Raw genomic sequence first — 26,896 nt, forward strand, 5'->3', positions numbered from 1 at the left:
GAGGGAGGGGGGGGGGGGCAGCAGAGGGAAGAAAGGGAGGATTAATCTGCCCACAAGGATGTGTACTCAACAGCTTAGCAAAGCAGTAGGTCACTTCAGTGCAAATTCTGTACTACACACCTCTATTTCAGAAGAATTCTGTAGGTACCAGTAAAGAACGAATACAATGTAATTACCTATGTACATACCTGTGTATTCATCAAAGCCTTTAGACACTGTATGACTTTATGCTGATTCTTCTTTACAATTTTTTCTTGTCTGCATTGGCATAAAAAACATCAGTCACTGCTGGAATTATCACTAGACATGCAAATGTAGCTTAACTGAAAATAAAAATGAATATACTTACATTTTGCCATTAATCAGTTTTTCCAAAATGTCCAGTAATAACCCAAGCCCCTCATGTCCAAAACTTTCCACCCAACTGTTAAAACAGAAAAGAAAAAAAAAAAGAAAGAAAACAAGCAGTTATACATAATCAGTATTCTAGTTTGAAATACCACAATATGCTATATACTCACAAATATTTCATATTTGTTTTATTCTAATCATAAATACAATATAGGAATGCTATCATGTACGAAATTGCTCATGATACATAATCTTAAGTTGTGAGAGCAGTGATAAGATAAACCAGATAATGCCCATCACTACTGTGTTCCAAGTCCAGCAACATAATGTTAGTAGCCAGAATCTGCCCTGTGGGAAGCAATACAAGGCAGAAATCAGGAAATGCTGCCAATCACCGCATGTCCTCCCACCCAGAGAGCGGGCCATTAAACATGTACCAACATACCACTGACTAAGCCTCACTTCAGACTTCTCCTAAGAGCAGAAATTGGGCAATATTTAAGGAAGGAAGAGGTGCCTAGGTGGCTCAGTTGGTTAAGAATCTAACTCTTGGTGTCAGTTCAGGTCATGATCTCACAGTTCGTGAGTTCAAGCCCTGCATCAGGCTCTGTACCGACAGTGCAGGAAAATTTCTCAAACCACTGAAATGCATCCTAATTTCCTAAGTTTCAAAGTTTAGTCATTTAAGAGTTTTAAGAGTTTCATCATTATTTTTAAATGAACATTTTCATCTTGACCAAGCCACCTCTTTTCATAAACCCACTGGTAAAATCACAGCACTGTAATATAATTAGGACATCACTGCCAATAGACAACCACTCACCTTGATTTTAGAAAAACTACCTTAATGGAAGTTAATACCTTTTTTTCCAGTGGTGATTTAGAAAGCCTTGAGCAAGAATATTACCATTTTTTTAAAATAGCAGGGGAAGGGGGCGCCTGGGTGGCTTAGTCGGTTGAGCGTCCGACTTTCGCTTAGGTCATGATCTCGTGGTTCGTGGGTTCGAGCCCCGCGTCGGGCTCTGTGCTGACTGCCGGCTCAGAGCCTGGAGCCTATTTCAGAGTCTGTGTCTCCCTCTCTCTCTGACCCTCCCCTGCTCACGCTGTCTCTCTCTCTCTCTCTCTCCGAGAAATAAATAAAACATTTAAAAAAATTAAAAAATAAAATAGCAGGGGAAAGAAAAATTTAGGATATATAACTGTGTGTATTTCTTTGTATATATGTGTTTGCATATATGATTGTGTGTGTGTGTGTGTGTGTGTCCTTTGAAAAATTGAACTTTAAAGACAAAATTTCATCCAGTAATCAAAACCAATCAAAATATTATCAATCACATATCACATATTGGGGTACCTGGGTGGCTCAGTCAGTTAAGCATCCGACTTCAGCTCAGGTCATGATCTCACAGTTTGTGGGTTCGAGCCCCGCTTTGGGCTCTGTGCTGACAGCTACCTCAGAGCCTGGAAACTTAATTCAGATTCTGTGTCTCCCTCTCTCTCTGTCTGACCCTCCCTTGCTCACAAACTCTCTCTCTCTCATAAATAAATAAAATATTTTAAAAAAATTTTTCTTAAAGTTTAAGTCACATACCAGGATATAATACCATTTTCTTACTTAAGACACAATAGAACATTTCCCATGAAATATGAAAAACAAATGCAACATTTTTAAATGAAAAAATATTGTTTAAAAAATCTTCATTTGTACACTTGTGAATACAGCTTACTCACTTATAAATGTTCAGAATTTCTGATTCCCACCACACACACACACCCAATTTGTCATTTAGATTGACAGATACTTGTCCACTATTTCACTTGTCTCCTCCCGGTCCAGTGAAAGCCATGGAATAACTAATTCGAGAATGTGCTTAAGCAAGAAACATACTCTCATACTCTACTAGGAAAGAAAAGCCTGAAATCACTATTATAGCGAAGGTGAGGGGAAAAAAGTTGAATAGAAGTCCGTGTTTTCAAACCAGGATGCTATTTCAAAAGTGACGCGTTTACTCTCCATTATCAGCAACACACAGATTACCTGTAGGCACTTCAAATCTCACTTTAATGTTTCATGAAACACCTACGGCATCCACTTAACTGTTTGCCTTGTCGACATCCTACTCCGTATTTATTCTCATTTCCCATGAAGCAGGTAAGCTTGAAATCAAACACATAAAGAACCTGAGTGTTTCACTGGGGCTGACACTGACGCACGTGGACAGATTGTGCTCATCATGCCCTCCTGTATTAGTGCCCCCCAGCGGGACTTCCTACTTTATTTGAAGTGAATTTTTAACAATCTATATATGCAAAAGTTATATCCATGAAGACATGCAAAAGCTAACATAAGTGATATAAGATTATTCATACACCTAACACTTTCAATCATTGTGGAAAAATCAAGTCACTATTCTTAAAACTGCCTTGTACAAAAATAATTTAAAACTAGGCTAATATAACAAAAGCCTATCAATCCAAGTAAATCAAGTTAAGTCCTTTGGCCTAACTAATAGAAGCCAGTTTNTAACCAGAATGCTGAGACTCACAGAAGTTCTCAAATTAACTATTTCTGGACCCACTAAATAACTCTTCTGAACTACAGAATATGCGTCATTGCAGTAAAACTTACATCTGCTCAAGCATATTACATATAAGCTACTTCCCTATAAAATAAACTTAATAAATTAAATGTAAAGCGGCCTTATACCAAATTATACTGCAATCTTTTAACTCATGGTAGGAATTAATTTCTGAATAAAATCAGAGAGAATGGTAATAGCCTCATGAAAGTCAGACTATACATTTCATAAATACAACAAAAACAAAGTCATGGAACAGAGGAAGCAAAGATTGTTGATAACAAAAAAATACACATATATAATATTTAAACATAAAAAGCTGGTAAAGGTATTGATTGAAATATTAAGACACAAATTAAGTAAAAAGACTCGCTGTTTCCTTAGAAATTAGTGAGGCCAGTATATTGTGGTACTAACAAGTTGTCACTAACGAACCCATTCTTTCAAAACTTTGGCCCCCACCTCTACTATTTTCAGCATTATTTTTAAAAATAGGGGCAAATATTACTTCTTATCATTTCTGGAAAAGATGTTCAAGATAAAAAGTGATATTGAGTAGGTAGGCCTGTGGTGCTGACAGAGGTTCATTGAAATCCATAGCTTTTTACAAAAGTAAAAGATTTCTCATCATCAATGTAGGAAGCAACCTGGATCTATAAATGATCAATCTTCAAGGAACGAAATCTGTTCTATTTATTCTGTGCCTGTCAGCATAGTACCATCAGGCATTATGTGGTTTAACTATAAACTGCCTTCATGGATGAATAAGCAATGTGCAAATGTTTCTTCTTCATGAATAGAAATGACAGAGAGATTAGTATGACATTTGTATTGGGGAAAAAATGGCTTTAAAACATAAAGTAATGTGCTAAGTACTAATTTAACGCAAAATCTACCTCTTAAAATTCTCTAACAGGAAATATCAAACTCTTCTTTTTTAATTACTTCCAGAAAAACTACTAAGTATATTGCCCTTTAGCACTTCCTAGCAGGGGGCTCCATGTAACAGAAAAGAAGAGGTGAAGAGGTAACAAAAGGAAAAAAAAAAAAAGGAGGGAGAAAGGGTGGCCTCTAGGATTAAATGTTCAAACCATCTTAAAATGTTCAAAGCAGCTTATGCTTCGAAATTCAGTTACTGCTTCCCGAGACACAGGATGAAATCAAAGATATGCAAAGTGGTTTCCTAGGTACTGTTGACTTTATGAAGCAAATACAATCATCTCAATGAGCAGAGAAGGCAATAATCAGGTCTCAGATTTACTTCCTGGCCCAAGGACACTATCCATGTATATGATTCCCACAGACTCAAGTTAGTTATCACCTCTCTTCCCAAATGTGCTCCAAGGAAAGGAAAGAAAGATAAATGCATCACAGATTGTCAGAGCCAGAATAAACCTACCACATCCTAAGGGCAACCTTACCAGTCACGTACGCCTGGAGAACAGGGACCATTTCTAATTTGTCTTTAAATTCCCCAGCACCTGGAACAGACTAAGCACTCAACAAAAGGTTTTAAAATAAAACTGAACATCCTTCCATTTCTATATATAAGGAAAAGAATACACAGAGAGAAGTACATGATCACGTAGAAATAGCATCCAGGTCTGCTGATACCCAGGCTCACACCCTTACTCTATCAACCTAGAAAGGAAGCACAAAGCAATGACGCTTTCCATGCAGTATCACTGTCCCAACCTTCATGCCAAAATCATCAATTCCGATTTCAGAACTGGTACTTATCCATACTGAACCAAGGATGATGAATCTGGAGTCCCTGTCTTCACCACACCTGAGGAGTTGACTGACTGAGCTCAAAGGGTGATGTTGCATTACCTCTCAAACAAGTGTTCATTAACAAAGTCACTCAGCCTTCAGGAAGGTCTCCCTGTGTGCCTAATACTGCAATAGGTATGACAAACACAAAACTGAATAAAACACGTTCTCTGCCCTTGAAAAGATCACAGACTTGTGGTTGAAACAAATGTTGAGCTAAATTATTTCCATAATGTAATAAATGCTATAATCATGGTGCTAAGGGAACAGAAGGTACAGCATATACCTCTCTGAGGAGCAAAGCAGCTGATGCCTGGCCTGAGTCTTCAAGGTTAAGTCAGAGAAAGAGCGGTTTCTAAGGCACTTGGAATGCATGCAAAGCCATTAAATATGAAAGAAATGGCCTGTGCCCAGTTACAGAAGTGGCTGTATCAGATAAAATCAAAATGGTAGGAAGGAGCTTCTGAAAAAAAATCTATACAATGTCATGGACAATGGGAAGCCATTAGCACATGTGGTAGGGAGAGTAATCTCACCCCCTCTCCCCCCAACCGCACGCCCCGCTGCAGATGGCCATTCTCTAACATCAGAAGCCGTAGTTATCTGACATAGCAAATAGAGGAAACAGAAGAGGAAATTCAGGTTCCTAATCACAGGATTTTAAAATAGGAAAATGACCCTAAATTACCCAGGTGAGTCCAATCTAATGACCCAGATTACTGAGGTTGAAAGCCTTTCCCCGCGGGATCAGAGAAATGAGACGAGAGAGATACACAGCCTGAGAAGGACTCAAAGTTTAAAGCTTACAGATGGAGAAAGGGGAATAGGAGCCAAGGAGTGTGGGTGAGCTCTAGAAGCTGAGAAAACCCTTGCATTCTAGCTAACAATAAAAAAAGGATGTCAGTCTCAAAACAGCAAAAAATTTGCCAATAACTTGAACAATCAAGCAAACATCAAGAACAAAGTATCTCTCCATTTATTCAGACCCTCTTTGATTTTCTTCATCATGATTTTGTAGTTTTCAGCATAAAAATATATATAACGTATTTTTTCAGGAGAAAAACAAATTTCCTCTTAATATTGAAGTGTACAGTACAGTATTACCAACTATATGCACACTGTTGTACAACAAAGCTCTAAAACTTTTACATCTTGCAAAATAAAGTTGAGTTTTATTTATCTTGAATCCAGCAATCTTGCTGAACTTACTGATTAGTTCTAATTTTTATAGATTCTTCCAGTTTTCTACATAAACATGTCATCTACAAATAGGGACAGTTACAGTCTTCCTTTCTGATTTATACATTTTTGTTTGTACCTCGTTTCTATGGCTAGAACTTCTGGCATAGTGTTGAACAGGAGCGGTGAAAGCAAACATCCTTGCCTAATCCCTAGTCTGAAGGGGAAAAGTATTCAGCCTTTCACATTTAATGTTAGCTCAAGAATTTTTGTAGATTTATGTTACCAAATTGAGAAAGTACTCATTGGTATTATTTTCCTAGAGTAGCTGTAACAAAATACTGCGAAGTAGAATGCATAGAGGAGAAGTTCATTCTCATAGTTCAGGAGGCGAGAAGCCCAAAGTCAGCAGTGCTGGGCTCCCTCCAAGACTACGGGGTGACCCCTTCTTGGTCTCTTGTTAGCTTCCGGGGTTAATGGCTATTCTGGGATTTCCATATCTCCCATCACATAGTCCCTGTGTTTCTCTTCTTGAAAGAGTGTAACTCGATTAAGAGCCTACTCTATTCCTTTATGACCTCATCTTACTCCATCTGTATTTACCCAGTTTTCAAATGAGATCAAATTCTGAGGTGCCAATTTGGACCTCACAATTTTTCTGGGGGACACAATTCAATCCGTAACATCTCTCCTTTCCTGAGAGTTTTTGTTAGAGGTGCTCAGTTTTTGTCAAATCTTTGTCTGCATCTATTGATATATCAGTTTTCTTCTTTAGCCTTGTTGAGAGAGTCTTACATTGCAGCTAAGAATTTCACGTCTATATTCATGATGGGCATTAGCTTGTAAATCTGGAATTTGGGGTTTTGTAATTGTCTTTGGTTTGCTATCAGTATCAGCTTCATAAAATAAACTGTCAATTGCTCCCTGCTCTTGCATTTTCTGGAAGAGGCTATGTAGAACTGGTATTAATTTTTCTTCAAAACTTTGGTAGAATTTGCCAGTGAAAGCATCTGTACTTGAAGATCTTTAAGGGAGTCTTAAAATAGTCATTTAATTTCCTTAATAGCCAGAAGATAGTCAAATGTTCTATTTCACATTGGAGCTGCCCTGCATGTGCCACTCATGACAGTAGCCCTTTTTTGTCTATTTCACACTGGGTATGTTGTAGTACCTCTTTATGAAGAATTGGTCTTTCAAATAAGTTGTCCAATTTGTATATCTGAAGTTATTTGTACATTGCCTTATTACCCTGATAATAGGTCTGCGGTGACATTCTGTTTTATTCCTAATACTGGCAATTTGTCTACTTTCGTCATCAATAATAAAGGTTTATTAGTTTTATTAATCTTCCCAAAGAACTACATTCTTGATTAGTTTTCTCTATTGTTATTCTGTTTCCAATTTAATTGATTTCTTCTCTTTCTTATTACCTTATTTGTTTTTGGATTTTGCTGTTTAGATTAAGGTGATAACTAAAATTATTTATTGGAGACCTTTTACTTTTCTAATTCATATATTGAGTGCCACAGATTTCCTTTCTCAGTACCACTTTTGATATATACCACAGCTTTGCAATGTATTTTTGTTAACTTCAGTGTGTTTTTTTATTTCCCTGGAGACTTTTCCTTTGACTCAAGGATTATATACAAGTGTGTGGTCTACTTTCCAAATGTTTGGTTATCTTCCGGTTATTGATTTCTAGTTTGAGTCTTATGGTAGAAAAACACATTTGGTATGGTTTCAATTCTTTTAAATTGGGATGAGATTTGCTTTGTGGCTCAGGATATGGTCTAACTTGGTACATGTTCTAAGAAGAGAATGTGTACTCTGCTATTAGATGAAATGTTTTATAATAATACATTATGTATTTTTGCTTAATAGTACTGTTGAGTTCTTATACCTTTAGTGATTTTCCATCTAGGTGTTCTACTGATCATTGATTGAGTTGTGAAGTCTCCAAATCTATTTGTGGATTTATGTATTCCTTTCTGTTCTAGTATTTTTGCTTCATATATTGTGCACATCTGTAATTCGATATATACACTTAGGGTGGGTCTTTTGGTGGACTGACTCCTAAAAATCAATCTTTTTCTTTACTCTGAGATCTTAATTATTGGATATTAAACCAGCCACAACTGCCTTTTGATTAATGTTTGCATAATATGTCTTATTATCACTTCACTTTCCATCTGTCTATATCAATATATTTGAAGTGAATTTCTGATAGAAAGCATATAATCAGGTGATGTTTTTTAATCTACTCTGCCAACCTCCTTTAATTAGCATAACCATTTACACATAATGTAATTATTGACATGTTAAGCTCTAGTCCTTATTTTTTGGCTCTTGTTCGTTCTGTCTGTTCATTTTCTTTTGCCTGACTTCCTGTCATTTACTTGAGCCTATTTTAGAATTCCATTTTGATTTATTTACTGTGTTTTTTATTTATAGCTCCAAAGCTTTTTTAGAGGTTGCTCTAGGTACATCATAATATATCAAATATTATTGGCATCATCATTTCACAAGCTTGAGTGAATGGTAGAAATCTTCCCTCTTGTTACGAATCGAATAGTAACCCTCAAAGTTCATACATTGAGGCCCACACTCACAGTGTGACAATATTTATAGAGATAAGGCTTTTACAGAGATAATTAAGGTTAAAGGACACCATAAGGATAGGGCACTAATCCACTATGACGAATGTCCTTGTAAGAGGAACACACACCAGAGGAAAGGTCATATAAAGCCACTACAAGACAGCAATCTGCAAGCCAAAGAAAGAGACCACAGAACAAACTGACCCTCATGGCACCTGACCATGACCTTAAGGCTTCCAGCCTCCAGAATGGTGAGAAAATAAATTTCTGTTTAAGCCACCCAGATTGCAGCCTTTTTATTATGGTACCCCAAACTAACCCACCTCCCTTTATGCACTTTACCCTCCCCTTTTTAGAGGATCATTGTTTTAACTATTTCCTCTACATAGAAATAGAACCTTAGACAGATATGCTTTGCTTCTACCAAAGATAATTTGGAAAATTCAAGGAAAGTAAACTTACCCACGGTTTTATTTACAATGTATGTTTTTTCTTCCCAGTATTTCAAGGATGCCTTTTTAATCCTCTCATTATTTTATTTTTAAGTATGTCTTGATTTCTCCTTCATTCCTGAATGATACTTTCACAACACGCCTATTCTGAGTTGGCTGTTCTTTGCTTTCTTCATTTAAAACCTGTTCTTACCACATGCTTTGGGCCTCCATCATTTCAGGTGAGAAATCTAGTGTCATGCCCTTGGTTTTTCCCCAAGTGGCATCTTTTGCCGCTTTCAAGAATTTTTACCATTTTCAGTTGTCAGAAGGTTGACTCTAGTAGGTCTTAATGTGACTTCCTCTGGGTTCATCCTATTTGCATTTTCTTGAATCTGTATGTTTAAGTCTTTTGCCAAACTTGGGGAAAATTTAGCCATTATTTCTTCATGTAACTTTGTTATCTTGCCATCTCTCTCAAGTCCTCCTAGGATTTGGATAACAAAATGTTAAAACTTTAATTACAGTGCCACAGTTCCCTGAGGGTCTTTTCTGGTTTTGTTTTTCATTTTTTCTCCATTCAGATCAGGTATTTTCTATTCTTCCACAGTGAGGTTCACCAATTCCTTCCTCTCACTCCCACATTTTGTTGTTGTGCCCTTCCAGTAAGTTTTTCATTGGTTATTTTAGTCTTCAATTCTAAACTTTCAATTCAATCTTTTAAAAAGAATGCAATTTCTTCTGTCTTTGCTGAGACTGTTTTTTTCTTTCAGCATATTCATAATTGCTCATTAAAACATCTTGAGGATGGCTCCTTTGAACATCTTTAAAAGAATGCTCAAGTATCTCTACAACTCCTTACTGTTGTCTATTAATAAATGTCTTTTTGCACTTAGTTTGAAATCTTCCTTTTTATTAGGACAGGTTTTTTTATATTGAAACCTGGACACAGGTTTTTACGTTATGATACTTTGGATTTTATTTCCACCTCTTATTTTTTTAGCTGGCCTCCTAGGATACCGATTCGGTGGAGGAAGGATAGGCATGCTCTGGGTAGTGCCAGGTGAAAACACAAGTCCATGCTCTCCAGGAGGTCTCTGCTGACATGTCAGGAAGACGCTTCTTGTTACTGCTGGACATGGATGGGCATCTGAGCTCCCCACTTGCCGCCACAGTACCTCCCCGGCAGGGAGAAGAAGGGCCCCCTCATTATGCTCATGCCAATGAGCCAATGGGAAGGGACGTTTGTTTCCAAATCTATTTTTGCCAGTTGTACTTACTACCGTAATTAAATACTGTAATAAAAATTACATAAACAGACAAATCGCTACCAAACCCTCTACTATTTCTATGAAAACTAAGCCTATTGCTTTGAAAGTTTTTTAAATGGCATTTTAAAAAGTGCCAGAGAGGTAGACGTGGACATAAGTGTTTCTTATTGAGATATCAAAAAGACTTTACAGAAGAATTCTATATATTTTGTAAGAGCATCTACATTTCTGTTCCACCTTCAAATGCCAATATGAGGAAGACAATGCATCATGGATATGGTTTATAACATCATCTGTTTCTACTAAGATGTAATCATCTATTTCTACTAAGAAGTAGAGTAGGTGCTACTCCACATCAAAAGTATAGGGGGGGAAATGTTTAATCTTTTAAATCCAAACAATGTTTAGGATATATGTAAATCATTTATCATTCCCTGCTTTAGTCCCCAAAGCCAATAGCATTAAACAAAGGACTTCTTAAGTAGACACACACACTTCTATATAGTGCCTTTTTAAGTAGGTGATATTATACATTTTTTCATCTTTTTTTGTATTATCTATTTTCCTATAATGACCTCCTACATTTTGCAGTAAGAGAAAAATTTTTAACTACCTCAAAGAATAATTTTACATAAACACCTAGAGAAACACAAAGTTATTTTGCTCAAAATCAATATAAGAAACTCCTGAAAGGGGAAAAAAATATCACTGGTCACATGTGACAAAGTAACAAATTTTATACCTTAACCTTAGAAGGTCAGCTTTAATACTGTGTAATATCCAAATCCAATTTACATTCCTCTGTCAGAGTAATATATCACCAATGCTGAATATAATTGTAGCTTATTTTAGCCTTCATTTTCACCTACTCTTAGCAAGGTGACTAAATACTTAAAATGAACCAGGGTGTTGGGGGTGGGGGAGTACAAAGCAATTAACATGCCCTGTAGGGCAAAACAAACATACACCCACATCCCAACCAATGTCCCATCCACAAAAATTACACTATATTACACAGGGAATTCAGGAACTAAATAATGTTCTGATTTTAAAAATCTACCAAAATTCAAAATACAATCATCAATATATGTATTTTCTAGGAACTGACTTTTAAAGAAATTATATATTTAAATCCAGTCACTTATTCTCAATTCTAATATTAAGGTTTATTTTTTTATTTTTATTTTTTTTTTTTTTTTTTTTTTTTTGGGGAGAGAGAGATANTTATTTATTTTTGAGAGAGAGAAGAGACAGAGCACAAACCGGGGAGGGGCAGAGAGAGAGGGAGACACAGAATCCAAAACAGGCTCAGGCTCAGGCTCTGAGCTGTCAGCACAGAGCCCAATGTGGGGCTCAAACTCAGGAATGGTGAGATCATGACCCGAGCCGAAGTCGAAGCTCAACCAACTGAGCCAACCAAGTGCCCCGTCACTTCTACTATTAGAAAAGACAGTAGACAGGGAGAGGGAGGGAGGCAAACCATGAGAGACTCTTGAATGCTGAGAACAGATTGAGGGCTGATGGGGGAGAGGGGAGAGGAAGCTGGGTGATGGGCATGGAGGAGGGTACTTGTCGGGATGAGCACTGGGTGTTATATGNTTAGCTGTAACATGTTGAAACATATAAACTATCTAGAGAAAGTAGTCCAAATAACATAAAAGGAAAACCAGAACAACTGCTGTGATCAAAAACAAATCACCAATGTACACAAGCTCTTAATCTTCAAATAAAAAGACAGTAAGAGAACTATAGGGTTAAAATAGCATACACTAGTAGGTGCTCAAGTCAAAACTTTAGTCTACTATTAAAAGAAACATTGCAGAAAAAAAATCTTTTGGAATGTATTAAATAGGAATAAGGAAGTTTCTTAGTATAAAATAAAAACATTATTACTTCAGGAAAGTGTTAATGAATTATTCATCTTAGACTANTTTTGCAGGTCTTCTATCATCTGTTTTCACCTGAAGTACTTGCTACTATTGCCCAATACTAGTCCCATAAACTTCATTATTAAGTCTATCATCTGCTCCTGATTCTCTCAAGTTCATCACTACCTTCTTCACTGATAATGCTCCACTCCACAGAGCTGCCTCCTCAGTTACAATTGAAACTATTTCATCTTCCAAGAGTCTGCGAGTTTCCTTCTTCTTTGAACTCTCATTAACTTGAGTTTCTCCATTTGCTTATTGGGTCTTACCCACTTGGCCTCAGATATCTCTACAGTTACTGTGCATTTCTCTTTCTTTTATAACAAAATGTCTCGATTTCATCTGAGGAACGGTCAGTACTTCTTCACCATCCATTTTATTCCATCTCATTTCATCTGGTTTCTGCCACCCAGAAAACTGCTCTTCTCAAAGGCCACCAAGAACGCTCCTCTTGCTAATTCTGACAGTAGTAACGTCTTGCCCCAGGCTTCAGGAGCATTTATGTGGTTTGCCACTTGCCTCTACTGAAACTCTCTTCCTCTCTTAGGCTCAAGAAATCAGCCTTTCTGGGTTCTCCTCCTCCCAAATGACCACTCCTTGGTTTCTCTTGCCTTTCTGGACAATAGATAATTGCTGGAGTTCTCCAGGGCTTGTTAAGAGTGTTTTTCTCTATTATCTTCCTTCCTTCCCTCTCTCCCACTCTCTCCCTCCCTCCCCCCACACCTCACCTGTATTCTCAACTATTCTCAGACCTTTATGTACAATCTACATATAAACAGTAGGTGAGCATCTCTACATTTCTCCACTGAGCTGTTCGCTTGCTTGATATCTCAAACTGTGAAACTCAAACATATCAAACTTAAGATGGTTAAAACAAATATTTTTGTTTTCCGCAAAATGTACAAAACAAGTAACAAAACCATCTTCCTCTATCCCTGTTAATAGCACTATTTTTTTCAGGTCACAAAACCTAGATGTCATTCTTGATTCCTCCATTTCATTCACATCCCACAGCCAATCTATCAACATGTCCTGCAGTCTCCACTTCCAATTTATCTGCAAAACCCACCCACTCATCGCCCCACCACTACTACAGTCCTCATCTAAGCCATGCTCATCACTCCCATGACTAGGCAATAGCCTCCTTTCTAATCTTCCTGTCCACTCTAGCCTCCCTTCAAGACACTCTCCCCAGAGCAGTTCCTTTTAACAGGTAAATGTAGAAATATAGCATTTCCATGGGGCGCCTGGGTGGCTCAGTCCATTAAGCGTCTGACTTCGGCTCAGGTCACGATCTCAAGGTCTGGGAGTTTGAGCCCCGCATCGGGCTCTGTGCTGCCAGCTCAGAGCCTGGAGCCTGCTTCAGATTCGGTGTCTCCCTCCCTCTCTGCCCCTCCCCACTCACATTTGGTCTCTGTCTCTCTCTCTGTCAAAAATAAAAAAACGTAAGAAATAGGTCATTTCCTGTGTAACTCCTTAACAGCCTCATACTTATTTAAATTTTTTTTTAATGTTTTATTTATTTCTAGGAGAGAGAGAGAGAGAGACAGCGTGAGCAGGGAGGGTCAGAGAGAGAGGGACTCACAGACTGAAACAGGCTCCAGGCTCTGAGCTGGCAGAGAGCATCAGAGCCCGATGCGGGGCTCGAACCCACGAACCGCGAGATCATGACCTAAGCGAAAGTCGGACGCTCAACCGACTAAGCCACCCAGGCGCCCCAGCCTCATACTTATTTAAAAAATTGTATCTCTTGCCCAAAATCACCCCTAAGGCCTCTCATGCCCTGGCCACTGTCCACCTCTCTGATGGCTCCATGGCCTCTGGGACTCTACCTCTCTGTCTCCACTCTCCTATCAGTTTTCCCACCTGAGGGTCTCTGCTGCCCAATAGCTGCTTCCAGGCCCTGAAGCAATGCCTAAGCTTCCCTTAACTGATTCCTGTCTTTACCACCTCAAAGACTTTCCTGTGATGGGCTTGTATCTAAAAGTGTTCTATGCATTACTCTCAGTCCCTGATTTTTTTTCTCAACTGAACTGGTATCTTCTATTTATATTTTCTAGGTTTCATCCCCAGGTGCCTCATTACTGTGATACCTGGCACAGCACCTGAGAATTCTTGTTGCATGGGTAGACGAACAAACATATCCTCTGCCGGACTCTAGTGGCATTTTATCCATACCACACACTTAAAGCGCTGGTGGTATCACTTACTCTGTGTGGTCGACATTTCTCTCCAAATGGAATCTCAGCAAGTTGATGACAGGGAGAAGCCTTTACACCTCTACTAGATTTCCAACAGAGGGGTTTGTAAAGAAACTCAAACTACCTGATCCCCTATCCTAAAAATGACTGGTGGTAGCCCATGCATTTCATTTTATTTCATGCTTTACTTTCCCTATTCTCTTTTTACTATTCAACTCCATGTTACATGCACCCTGATCGTCTGAGTTCCATCTTACGGTTCTCCAGCAACAATGAATGAATTAACAATATTCTGGGCTCCTCCTCAGAATTCCATAGCACAGCAGAGATGCCTTATCTTCAGACTCAAGAATGCAAAGGCTCAAAACAAGTGCAGAAAGAATATTGTCACATGACTTTCTTATCTCAAAGAAATATTACTGTCCAAAAGGGAAGCCTCTAGTGACAGGTAAATTTAAGTTTAAATTGCATTTCTTAGGCACATTAAGCACGCTTCAGGTGGTCAACAGTCATGTTGTGAGTACTGAACAGCTTAGACCAAGAACATTTCCTGTAGAAAGTTCTACTGGGCTTCTGCTCAAATGAGCCTACTTTCTCCCTAGCTCTTCAGAGGCAGTCCAAGTGACCTCAGTGGCTCTAACCCTAATGGGTTTCTTTTCTGTTATCTTTTATGAATGTTAACACATGAAAGATGTTTCACATACGAAAACTAAGAGAACAATGAGTATCTTACATTTATTGATCGCCCCATAACAGAAGACCTAGAAATCCATGGCCAATATGGATGATAAAATTCAGTTTTATTTCACAAGTTTTTCTGAATCTTAAGAATTAAAATTTCCCTCTACTGCCAATATATTTCACCTATGTATTTAGGCCTTACGTAGACAGCTGACTTCTGAACAATGTGGGTGCGGATTACCCCTGAAACAGTGGAAAATCCAGTATAAATGTTTGCCAAAAACTTAGCTCTTAATATCCCACTATTGGCCAGAAGTCTTACCAATAACATAACCAGCTGATTAACACATATGTTGTATGTTTATATGTTATATACTGTATTTATTCTTACAATAAAGTAAGCTTTACAAAATGGTGAGAAAGTCTAAGAGAAAATGTATTTGCAGGACTGTACCGTATTAATAAAAAATAGCTATGTATAAGTGGACACAGCTCAAACCTGTGTTGTTCAAAGGTCAACTGTAGTTATGTACTTTTTTTTTTTATGTATAGAGACAGAGGGAATACCAAGACAAAAATCGTATTTTAAACTCTTTACTTAACTCCCTTTTAAAATATGGCTAACAAGGCCAAAAAAATAGTCTAAGGAAGAAACTACACAGACCCTTTATACATAGGATACTAAATAATAGGTGGGGTCTTAGGGTCCACAGTTCAATAATATTTCCACTGAAGACATTCACCTTTTGCCAAAGAAACGAAGGCTTTACGTTCTCTGAGAACACAGACAATTACCACTGAAAAGCAAAGTTTCTCGTTTTTTGCCTCTATGATCAGGAGAAGCTGTACACATTTAAGAGCAGTACTTTCCCCAACTTGTTATAACACTATCTTTTATTGTCTTTTCAACAGTAATCTAATCTTCCCAAATAATTAGCTTTCAGTCACATATTCTTTCTTTTATGCCTGAATATCAAAGTACTCTATTTTAAAAAGGAGGACTTGAGACCCTATGTTAATTGTGACGGACTTTACATTTGAGTTTTTGAATATTAATCTTGGCTATTCAAACAGCACTTTATATTTTATTTTAAATAGACTAGGAGATATATATTATCAAGTAGATGGGGAGGATTTTGCTTCTAGACCCTTCAGGTCAAGTATAAATTGAGCTACATAGCTCTTATTCATCATGTACAGAAAATATGTATTTCTCACTTAAAAGCAATTACTGTATTTCCAACACACTGTACTTTTATTGTTAACCTCGCATCCAAAGTCAAAGCTTTTCAGATACAGATAGAGTTAACTTTGAAACCAAATAATTATAACACACTTTACAACATCTATAAGCCAAAAGCAAGTAGTACGAATGACAACCCACAGATGACGAAGTCTCCTTTCAGTGGGGAACATTAAGTCTTCTCAGAGATTTCTCCAAATGACTCCAGCTTTGGAAGGACTGCGAAAGCAGTGGAAAGTATTGGCATGCCCTTTAAAATATCAGGTTAGTACTCATTTGTCAACATTAATATTTTCTTCCAGGGCATTTTTCATTAATATTTCATTCTGTTAAAACACTTTGGAAAGGACTACAAAGTGACCTAAAATTAGGGGGCATTTCCAACAAATATTCCTTTAATAAGCAATATTGAGGGACGTAAAAATAATAGATCTTGAATGTTAATTTAGACATAAATAATACAGGGTATATCCTAAGATGTGTGGTATCGTCTAAACATAGAAATAAAGAATATTAACATCCTACCTATACTTGGTGACTTTTCATTGAAAACAACGTAGAAAAAATGCTTTGAAGAGGTAAAAGTACATGTCTCTGAGAAAAGTTCTGTAAGATAAACATGAATCCAACAGATATTTTTAGGTACCAAAGGGGATGCTTCTATGGCTTTTATGATGGGCTGTATTGCTGATTCCCTCATCCAAGCTACAGGCAGCCACAATGAAGACTGTCGTGGACCATAGCTTTTATACTGCCTGTCAGGCACAGCCCTCCTTTCCGTTTCTACTCCTTAACAGCTGGTGCAAATTCCCCTCCCTCTGCCTTACCCTTCCAAGGCAGAACTCCCTGGTGAAGGCAGCCTCCCGTGGATCGCTCGTTTCTTCTCAGGACTCTCTTGATAGAAATGCTCACTCATCCTTGGAGGTTTTAACAATCTTTTAATCTTTCAGACTTCAATTCCTTTATATATTCCCAGAGTCCTGAGCCTAACTTTGAGGATATAATCATCATGCAGTATTTATGTCAGAGAAGCAAGCAGTTACCCAGAAGAACCAAGGTGTTTAAGCTGCAATGTCTAATAGAATTTTGTTTTTATGGTGACATAAACGGTTTATATGTGCTGTTCAGTTTGCTAGCCACAAGCCACATGTGTCTCCTGAGCACATGAAATGCTTATCCCCCTCCCCACTTAATTAGTTTAAATAACCACAAGTAACTAGTGGCTACCTTATTAAAACGGCACAGGAAGGAAAACAGTGCCATCAATGTGACTTGCCGTCCTGGCATCGCTGAGAGTGGGGGTGGGGCGGGGAGACAAGACAGAAGAAATAGAGGAATGTAGATCACCCAGGAAAACCTTTACTCCTCTTGCCCACTTGAGAAATCACCACTATTAATAACACCATACATCTATACATACTGTTAATTCTCAAACTTTTTTCTAAGGCTTATTTTTAAAAAGAAATTTTATATTTCATGTCTTATTTTAAAATTCTAAAACATGTCAGGTGATAAAAATAAACTGAAGCATATTAACGAGATCATTTACCATCTTCCTTCCTCTCGGTTCTACTAAGGGAGAGGCCTTCTACTATGTTCCCCAGAAAAGAACATTAGGAAATACTTCCAGTCATTCCTTCCATCTCATTATTTGGAGATCCGCTCCCCCGACCCCAACTGGCCCTATCACCACCACCCAGAAGGACTGATTTATCAAATTCACTGGGATGAGGAACACTTCACCTTCAAAAGGCGCGGTAGTGCTCTGCAACTTAGCCTTGCCAGCAGTGCAGAGGTTATTCCTCACCACACTTCTGTGTCTACTTTAACATGTTCAGAACTCAAGGGCAAAAAGCAGGTGTGTCTGTAGCTCTGCAGAACCAGTAGTTCACATGTGTATGTGTCGAACAGGACAGCTGTTAGAGAAAATAAATAGTAAAAGGTCTCTCTTTTTTTTTTTAATGGAATCAAGGGATAAGTACTAAACAGAAAAAGATGATCTTTGGGAGGCAAAGCAAAAGCGAAATCAATGTGGGAGCGGAGCAAGTGACCATTTATTCATCCAGATTACAAGGACTATCGTCAGAGGTAAGTTTCAAGAAATTCAGAGCAGGACAGCCCTTTGTATTCTTAGTAAGTTGATGACCAGACTCAAGTCCTGTAGAGTATCAGGAAAACACTTATGTGTATCTTCTAGTAGTAAGATAAAGAACCTACATTTCCAATGAAACTAAAAACTGGAAGAAATGAGAATTTAACACTTACTGACCTATTCTCTGTCCCAGTAAATAATGTACAGACGCTGGGCCCCTTTCTTCTCTCTCCCCTTCTTCCCCCTCAGCTGTTCTGTTCTCGTTTCAAAGGTGCTCATTCCGTAGGCATTAGCTTCCAGGGCTTGTATCAACTATTCTATGCTGGATTTGACCAGGGGGAAAAAGTTAAAAACAAGGGTAATCCTCATTCTGTCTGTCTGTCTGTCTGTCTGTCTCTGCCTTAGAGGTTTCTCTGACAACAGCTCCACCTTTGCCATGGATCCAGTTTCTGCCATTCAATGCCAGCCCGTTAGCTTCAAGAACAGAGTTCTTTTTCTCTCCCTCCAGCCCAGGGGTGGAGCAACTTCCCGCTGCTGCCAATCAAGTGTCTCACTATTTCCTATGTGGTTTCTCAGTTTTTCCATCAATTATTTAACCTGTTTCTAGTATTAACTTTAAAAAAAAAAAAAAACTTACATCGTGCTCTCTGGTTTCTGTTTTCCCGTTGGAACTCGACAACATATACACTACATACATATGCACAGATGTATGTACAATTTCATTCTGATTCCATTTCATGTCCTTCCTAGGAAAGCATCTTTGGTAAGACTGACAAAAGCAACAGCAACTCCCCTAGGATCATGATGCCGTATAATTAAGCTTTAGGAAGTCCATCTTGGTAAGAGAAAGGTTTGACTTGTCAAAGTTTCTGTTTGGGTGCTTTGAAGAAGCTGCCTGCCTCCTTGCACCCTCCCCCNAAAGGAAGGAAGGAGCCCTGGGGGACTGGACCTAAGTCATCCTTGCTAAAGACATATCCTATCTCTCATCATAGTCACTGTCCCTTCCCCCAACCCCGGGACTGACACAGGCTGTAGGAAACTTATCTGCTTGCTCTTGCCATGAATTGCTTGGATGTTTTTTGAGAAATATTATCACGTTCCACAAATCTCTAATGTCGAACCATGATTTTCAAAAAGATATAAACATCGCTTCACCCAGATAAAGTCAACAGTGTCAAATATTTATTTACTATGTTAATGAGGGAACCAGCAAGATGGTGAGGCCGGTTCAGAAAGAACTAGAAAAATCAAAAGATTTTAAGGTGGCTTAAAGGATAGAAGAATGCTAATGGAAATGCAAGACTAATATCCTGCTGAGCAATAAAACTGCAACTTCTAGAATTCATCCTTTTTAAAATATTTTTTAAGTTTATTTATTTATTTTGAGAGAGAGAGAGAGAGCACAAGCAGGGGAGTGGGAGAGAATCCCAAGCACGTTCTGCACTGTCAGCACAGAGCCCAATGCAAGGCTCAATCCCTCACATCATGAGATCATGACCTGAGCTGAAATCAAAAATTGGATGCTTAACCAGTGGAGCTACCTAGGCTCTCCAGAGTTCATCTTCAGTGGGGGGAAAAAGCAAAAGTAAGGTAAAGTAAAATAAGTATATGTACATAGTAATATATGCACTTAAAAATACGAAGCAAAAACAAAGAACAGTTAACGGGAGTTCACCAAAGACAACAGGTCTGACCATCAAATGACAGAAAAGAGGAAGACTTTTACTTTTCTGTTTATATCCTGCTGAGAAATTGGGAGTTGGGGGTGCAAAAATTTAACACTTGTTTTTCCTGTATTAAATAGAGATCTGCAACAGTTCTACCAACAACTGTCTGTCACTGAAACACGATTTTAAAGTTGTATCTGAGGTGACAAGAAAGTAAAGTCTCCTTAAAAGAAAAATTTAAGGAGAGAGAAAGAGGAATTCAGAGAGGTAAGCCAGCCTTGAGTCCCATTTGCTCCGCCCTGTGGGACAGATGCAAAGGAAATCCACATTTCCTTTGTGATTGCGGTACAGAGTCTAAGAGATAAGAGCTAAAGCCTAGAGGCCATGATCAAGGCTGGGACATGGGGCAAAATTGAGAATCTCAAAGGGTCACACCTGCAATAAGAAGGTAGGCTAGAAATAACCTACCCACCTGCCCAGTAAAGGACAAGGCAAATATGTTCTGGTAACTTATAATCCAAGTTAGATATATGTAAGGTGCCTGTGTGGTAAAACCAACATAACAACAAAAACCAATACCAAAACCATACCTGAAGCCAGAAATTTTAGGTGAAGTTGGTCCTGGGTAATAAGTCTTCATATGTGTCCAATAGTCAAAACTCATTCAATTCATTCCAGCAAAATATGTCTTTCAAAATAAATCTCAAAGAAGACGTTCAAAGGGACAGAGGTCACTCTCACTATACAGAGCTTACAAAGAAACAAGATAGGAGTAAAGATGGAAATAACTAACCAACCACCAAATAACCAGGATTGAGCCAGAGAAGTTTTCATTTCCTAGAATTACAGACCTACAAAGTAAGGATATTTACTATGTTTAAAGAAATAAAGCAGGAATTTAAAAAAGCACAAAGCAACAAATTATGAAAACAGACAAGGAGTTTTAAAACAGAAACAGAGACTCAGCTGGCTGTTTGTGGGCTCAGTTGGTTCAGCATCCAAGTCTTGATTTCTGCTGAGGTCATGATCTCAGGGTCTTGAGATCAAGCCCCACATCAGCGCCTCTCTCTCCCTCAAAACAAATCAGCTTAAAAAAATAAATAAAGAGAACCAAGGAAAAATAACTGATGCAATTATAATAATGGAAATTGAAAATGCAATGTATAGCCCAATAGTATATTAGACACCAGTGAATAAACAGTTAGGAAACAAGAAGATCTAATAAATAAATATAAATACTTCCCAAATACAGAGGAAGACAACTAGATGCAAGCTATTAAGATGATAATGAACAATGGCATATGGAGGAAGAACGCCGACATTCTAAGATATATAAAATGAGGAAAAATTTTAACAGAATAACAGCTGATATTTTCACAGACTGTATTAAGGATGCCAAACCACACTCAGGAAGCCTCCCCAAAACCCTAGAGGATAAACAGGAAAACTTCCACCGAGACACATAAAACCAACTACAGAACACCAAAGACAAAGAAAGCATTATAAAGTGGGACAGAGAAAAGGCAGGTGATCTGGATGAGTTTTAGATCAAGAGCCAACGCTTTAAAACAGCAATGCAAGGCAGAAGAGGAAATACTATCTTCAGTGTACTAACTTATCTAAAAGCCCTCCATTTCATGCCCTAGGAAAACCATCCTTCAAAAGTAAAGGCAAATAAAGTGGCTTTCTGACATATAAAAGAGTGTTACCATCAAAAGACTTTGGCTAAGGAAACCTAATGTTATACTTGAAGCAAGAGTAAAATCATTGGAGACCAATGTGTAATAACCAAAAAGGAATGACTAAATGTATGTGCAAATATATATACACATATACGTATCTGTGGTTTGACTCAACAGTAATAGCTAATTTGTGATATTAAAAAGAATCACAATTAAAATATCACACAAAACTAGCATACAAATTAACAGAAGGTGATTGGTGTTAAAGTATTTTTAGGTAATATTCTTACATTCAAACAGGATATAGCTTATTTTTGTCCCTTTTACACACATGCATGTTAAATTTCCTTTTTGAGTGTGTACATGCTGACCTTCTTTTCTAAGTTCATAAAGGGAATATGTGTCCCAAATTAGTAAGTAAGGAAAAAAGTGAGAGGAGAAATTAAAAATCTACCCAAAAGAATCTATGGAAGAAGAGGAAACAGGAGAGGAAGAATACGGAAAAGGAACAAAGGGCAGAAGGGTGGATGTGGAAAGGCAGATGAACACAGTGCAAGCAGCATAAACTACTTGAAAATTCAAAATGAAATGTTGGATCTAGATACCAGTACATTTTTTACAGTGGCTATGAAAACATAAAACTATCAGAAAACGACAAAGACTATCAGATTTTTTTAAAAGAGCATCTGCACGCTATTTACAATAGATCTTCCTAAAACATAAGAAAAAAAAATGTATGGGAAACTATGGATTATGATGGTATGTGGGCAGGTACACACATCTACATTCGTAAACCCATCAAATACAATACAGAGGAGAAAAGTCTCAGAAGAATGCATGGAAGATAATGCCATTCACATGAAGTTCAAAGAGATAAAACCAAATAATACACAAATTAAGAAGACCTATATGATGAGCTATAATGAAGAGAAACAAAAGTTAAGTCCCAAATTCAAAACAGCATTAACCACAGCATAGTAGGAGAACGGGACAGAGAATTAAGCAGGGATGCACAGAAGCCTCAAAGTTACAAGCCTTATTTCTACCCTAGCCTCACAGGTAGGCAAGTGGGTACTTGTTTTCCCCTCATCAGAAGGTCTTTACTGCATGCGTAATGTTCTATGAAAATAAAATTTTAGAGGCAGCTGGGTGGTTCGGTCAGTTAAGCATCCGACTTTGGCTCAGGTCATGATTTCACAACTCGTGGGTTTGAGCCTCGTGTCGGGCTCTATACTGACAGCTCGGGGCCTGAAGCTTGCTTCGGGTTCTGAGTGTCCCTCTCTCTACCGCTCCCAGCCGTGCACTCTCTTTTTCACTCTTAAAAATAAACATTAAACAATTTTTAATAGACAAAAATAAATACATAAACATTTAAATAACTATTAGTAACTCCAAAATTATTGGTCTGGACCTTTTTCTCCAGATCATGTTGCTATCAATGAGTATGTTGATCTCGTTGCTTGCCACAACCTTATTTGTCTCTTCATACACGTGTGGTATATGGAATTCCAAAATTAAGCTCTTCCACCAGCTTTGTGTTTAAGCCTATAAATGCAGAAAAACTAGATTCCAAACATGACAGTAATCAAATGAAATAAAGATCCACAAAGGCTGCTCACTTGCTTTGCGATAAACATTTTACTGTACATTTTTCTTAAAGTGATTTTTTTTGAAGTTACTCTTATTATATTAATCAAACCTAGTTCCAAAACCCCCTTACAAATTTAATGAAAAGATAATGTTAGGAAAAAAATTTCTTGTCAACTTCAAAATGCACATACTAAGTTTCGTGAAGTAAAGGAAAATAGCGCCTAAGATTACAAAACACGAGGCCTGATATAGAGTGGATTTTCTGAGACAGAAATCGTGCCCTTGACAGCTACATCAAATTGAGAAAATGAAGATACATTCTGTAAGTCATTTGCTATCTGCATAGATGAGTATGGACGAAAATGCTTGTTATCAATCATAATAATGTTAGTGTCTACTTTTTTATGTTTTCACCTCAACGTGTTCAATAGCTGAAACATAATTGTTGCCTACGTCAAGATCCACTAAAAGTTATAATTGACAATTTGAAGAAGTTGGTCTTTTCCTAGTGTTCCAAAAATAAAGCAACTGTGTCTTTTAGCTTAAAACTGTCACCAAGAATATTGAAAAATCAATAAAACTTCAAAACAGAGTAACTTTGTGGTCTTCAAATCAACTCTTCATAAAAGGTGGCAAATAACATGATATTTAATGCACTGGTTTTCACATAATTCACTGTCCGGAGGGTAGAAGGATGACATGGCTCATAATTGGTTGGTAGCGTTTCAGCAGCAGATAAATGATTCTGCAAATACAGCATTTCTGGATGGNNNGGATTCTTCTTGTTCCTTGATTTTTTATTTAAATAAAACTCAATCCCAGCACTGGAGAACCATCGTCAATCAGTTCACATGTTTCTTTTTTCAACTTCATTCACAGACATTGAAGAAACTGAACTCTGATTTACTCAATAATACTACAGAGCTAACAATGATCTCAAAAGAGTCTTAAAATTATGTTAATTCTTTTTCTGCTGAAATTGAGTCACAAACTATATACACCAAAAAATATGAAAAACTGACTTTATCAGCAGACACAAGACTAATAGCCAAGCCCAAAAACTTGAACATAGGCATAAATTCAACTTTTACACATCCAGAGAAGTCATTTCACTAATTGGAGCACTGCACACAGAAATATTCTTGAGTAACTTCTCAATTTTCCCTCTACATCAGGTGCCACAATTTCAGAAAAACTTCTCCATTGGTAAGATTTCTATCATTTATAGGGAAACATCGATAGCTTATGGATTCCTGGTAACATATTCCAGAACTGGCCCTTCTTGGAAAAATAATTCCATGCTTTTTTTTTTTTTTGAAATAAGGTTTAAGTGAAAGAGATATAGCATTATTTCCTAGCAGTTTAAGGCAAAATAACATATAAATGTATCCACTGCAATATACATGAAAACGTACATAAAAATTGTTCTTTTGCTATCATATTCATCTAATCAAGTTATGAAGATAACAGGAAGGGTCTACTTTTTTATTTTTTTTATTTTTTTTAGTGTTTTATTTATTTCTGAGAGAGAGAGAGAGAGAGAGAGAGAAAGCATGAGCAGGGGAGGGTCAGAGAGAGAGGGAGACACAGAATCCAAAAACAGATTTCAGGCTCTGAGCTAGCTGTCAGCACAGAGCCTGATGCGGGGCTCAAACCCACAAACCATGAGATCATGACCTGAGCCGAAGTTAGACGCTTAACTGACTGAGCCACCCAGGCACCCCAGGAAGGGTCTACTTCTAATTAAATTGAAAATAGCCGTTGTTCAGTGGTTACCAGATAAACTAAGACATGGAATTCATCTCCCCAGTCAACCTCAAAATACCCTCTTGCTACATTTAAACTCCATAAAAACAGGACCTGGATCGGCTTTGCTATTTACCCAAGCCTACCTCTAAGACAGTGCTTGGTAAATATTAGGTGTTAATTATTTTTTAAATGAATATATTAAATAGATACAGATTCAACTAGAAACCAGAGTTCTTCATGTATGATTATACCTGCCAAATAAATTCTCAATTCAATTTAGTCCCTAACTATAGGCAAGGTAAAACTGAAGGAAGCTCAAATTAAACTTCATTGTTTCAATCAACAAATCTTCACTGAGTACCTTTTACGTACTGTGTGCTCTGTGTGGTAAAGAGAAGTAAGTAAGACATAAAAAGTCCTTGGTCTCCTTCCCACCATTAAGCTTACAGCCTAGAGAGTAGACTGGAAGAGAGGAAATATGGAAAAGCAAAGATAAAGTTGAAATATACTGAAATATACTTTGTTTACCCTTCATAGTCCTCAGGTAAACCTCACTCACTTCATGTCTCAGAGGTAGGGTCTTTTTGTTTTAACTAGTTGTACTGTCAAGGATTTTCTCATGCTGTAGCCAAACTTGAGAAATGTCCGTAAAAGTACTAACAGAAGACATCAAAGAGATTCTATTACTTATTATTAACTTCATGGTTAGTCATTCTAGCCCTAATATTTATACACACACACACACACACACACACACACACAATACACAGATGTTTTCTTATGCAAAAACAAGGATTCATTTATTAAACAAAAGAAGCCAAAACTAATCTACCTCATACACTTAGAGCTCTGAAATTTTATGACTACCTGGACATTTCATAAGAACTTGTGCTTGAAGATTTTCAAGAACATTCTGAGCTTAAAAGTCTAAAACTTGATGTATAGAGACGTCTCTGTTAGGGTTGCCAGATCCAGGACACCTAGTTAAATTGGGATTCCAGGTAAACAAAAACTTTCAGTGTCAGTGTATCTGAAATTCAGATTTCACTAGTCATCTTGTATTTTTACTCACTAAATCTCACAACACTAACCTATGTCCTCCTGTAAAGACATTATTTCTAATAAAGGATAAGTTAAATAATGGTATTTCTTTGTATGTCAAACAGAAATCGGCCAGTATATATATGTAATACCAAAATGCAGAGTGAAACTCAGCCATGTTAAATTGAGAGTTTTTGATCATGATGGTTTTCTTTTTGAAAAAAACAATTTCTTTAAATTTTTAAGAAAAAAAAGTAAATTTGTTTTGAATTTCACAGGCTATGTATTGCTTGGTGATAAATACAAAAGTACTAATGACATTATATTACAATACGCATACAAACATTAGAGACTCGATTTTTACCTTGAGGACATCACTGAAGTACACCACCTATTAACAGGTACTATAAAGAAAGCGTTAAATAAAAATAACAGGTTAAAGACATCTGTTTCATTTACTAACATGCCCTGATGACGTTCAGATAGATGAATTACCTGACAGGGTTACTAGCCAAAGATACGCGCAGGGACTCCAGGCATGTGACAAGTCTCTCATCTGCAAACCCCATTTTCAGTTCATGGATGAATTCCTGAGGTGAGATCTGTCGCCTGCTCTTAAGACTTCCCTGTAATTTAAAGGAAAAAAAAATTTATCTTCATTAAAGCACTATCAAATACATTAATCCTACCTTTCATATAACAGCTGCACCCAACTATTCTGAGCAGTCTTACTTTGCAGGAATGATTTCCTGTGCTCACAAATATAAAATTATAATCTATGATATTCACTGAAGATAAAACATCAAAAGGTTTGCAGATTAAAAGGACTTTCTCAGGGCAC

General features: G+C 37.4%; 1 protein-coding gene across 1 annotated transcript in view; it reads right to left on the reverse strand.

The window, feature by feature from the left end:
- DIAPH3 (diaphanous related formin 3) overlaps positions 1-26,896 on the reverse strand; it is a 500,871-nt gene that overhangs the window by 362,634 nt on the left and 111,341 nt on the right. Inside the window, exons 5-7 of the mRNA XM_077752451.1 lie at positions 26,551-26,681; positions 350-424; positions 189-258 (exon numbers count right to left, since the gene is read on the reverse strand). Coding sequence (XP_077608577.1) covers positions 189-258; positions 350-424; positions 26,551-26,681 — 276 coding nt within the window. The remainder of the gene's footprint in view (positions 1-188; positions 259-349; positions 425-26,550; positions 26,682-26,896) is intronic.

Source organism: Crocuta crocuta, unplaced genomic scaffold, assembly GCF_008692635.1.
Source record: "Crocuta crocuta isolate KB4526 unplaced genomic scaffold, BGI_CrCroc_1.0 scaffold376, whole genome shotgun sequence".
Lineage (NCBI taxonomy): Eukaryota > Metazoa > Chordata > Mammalia > Carnivora > Hyaenidae > Crocuta > Crocuta crocuta.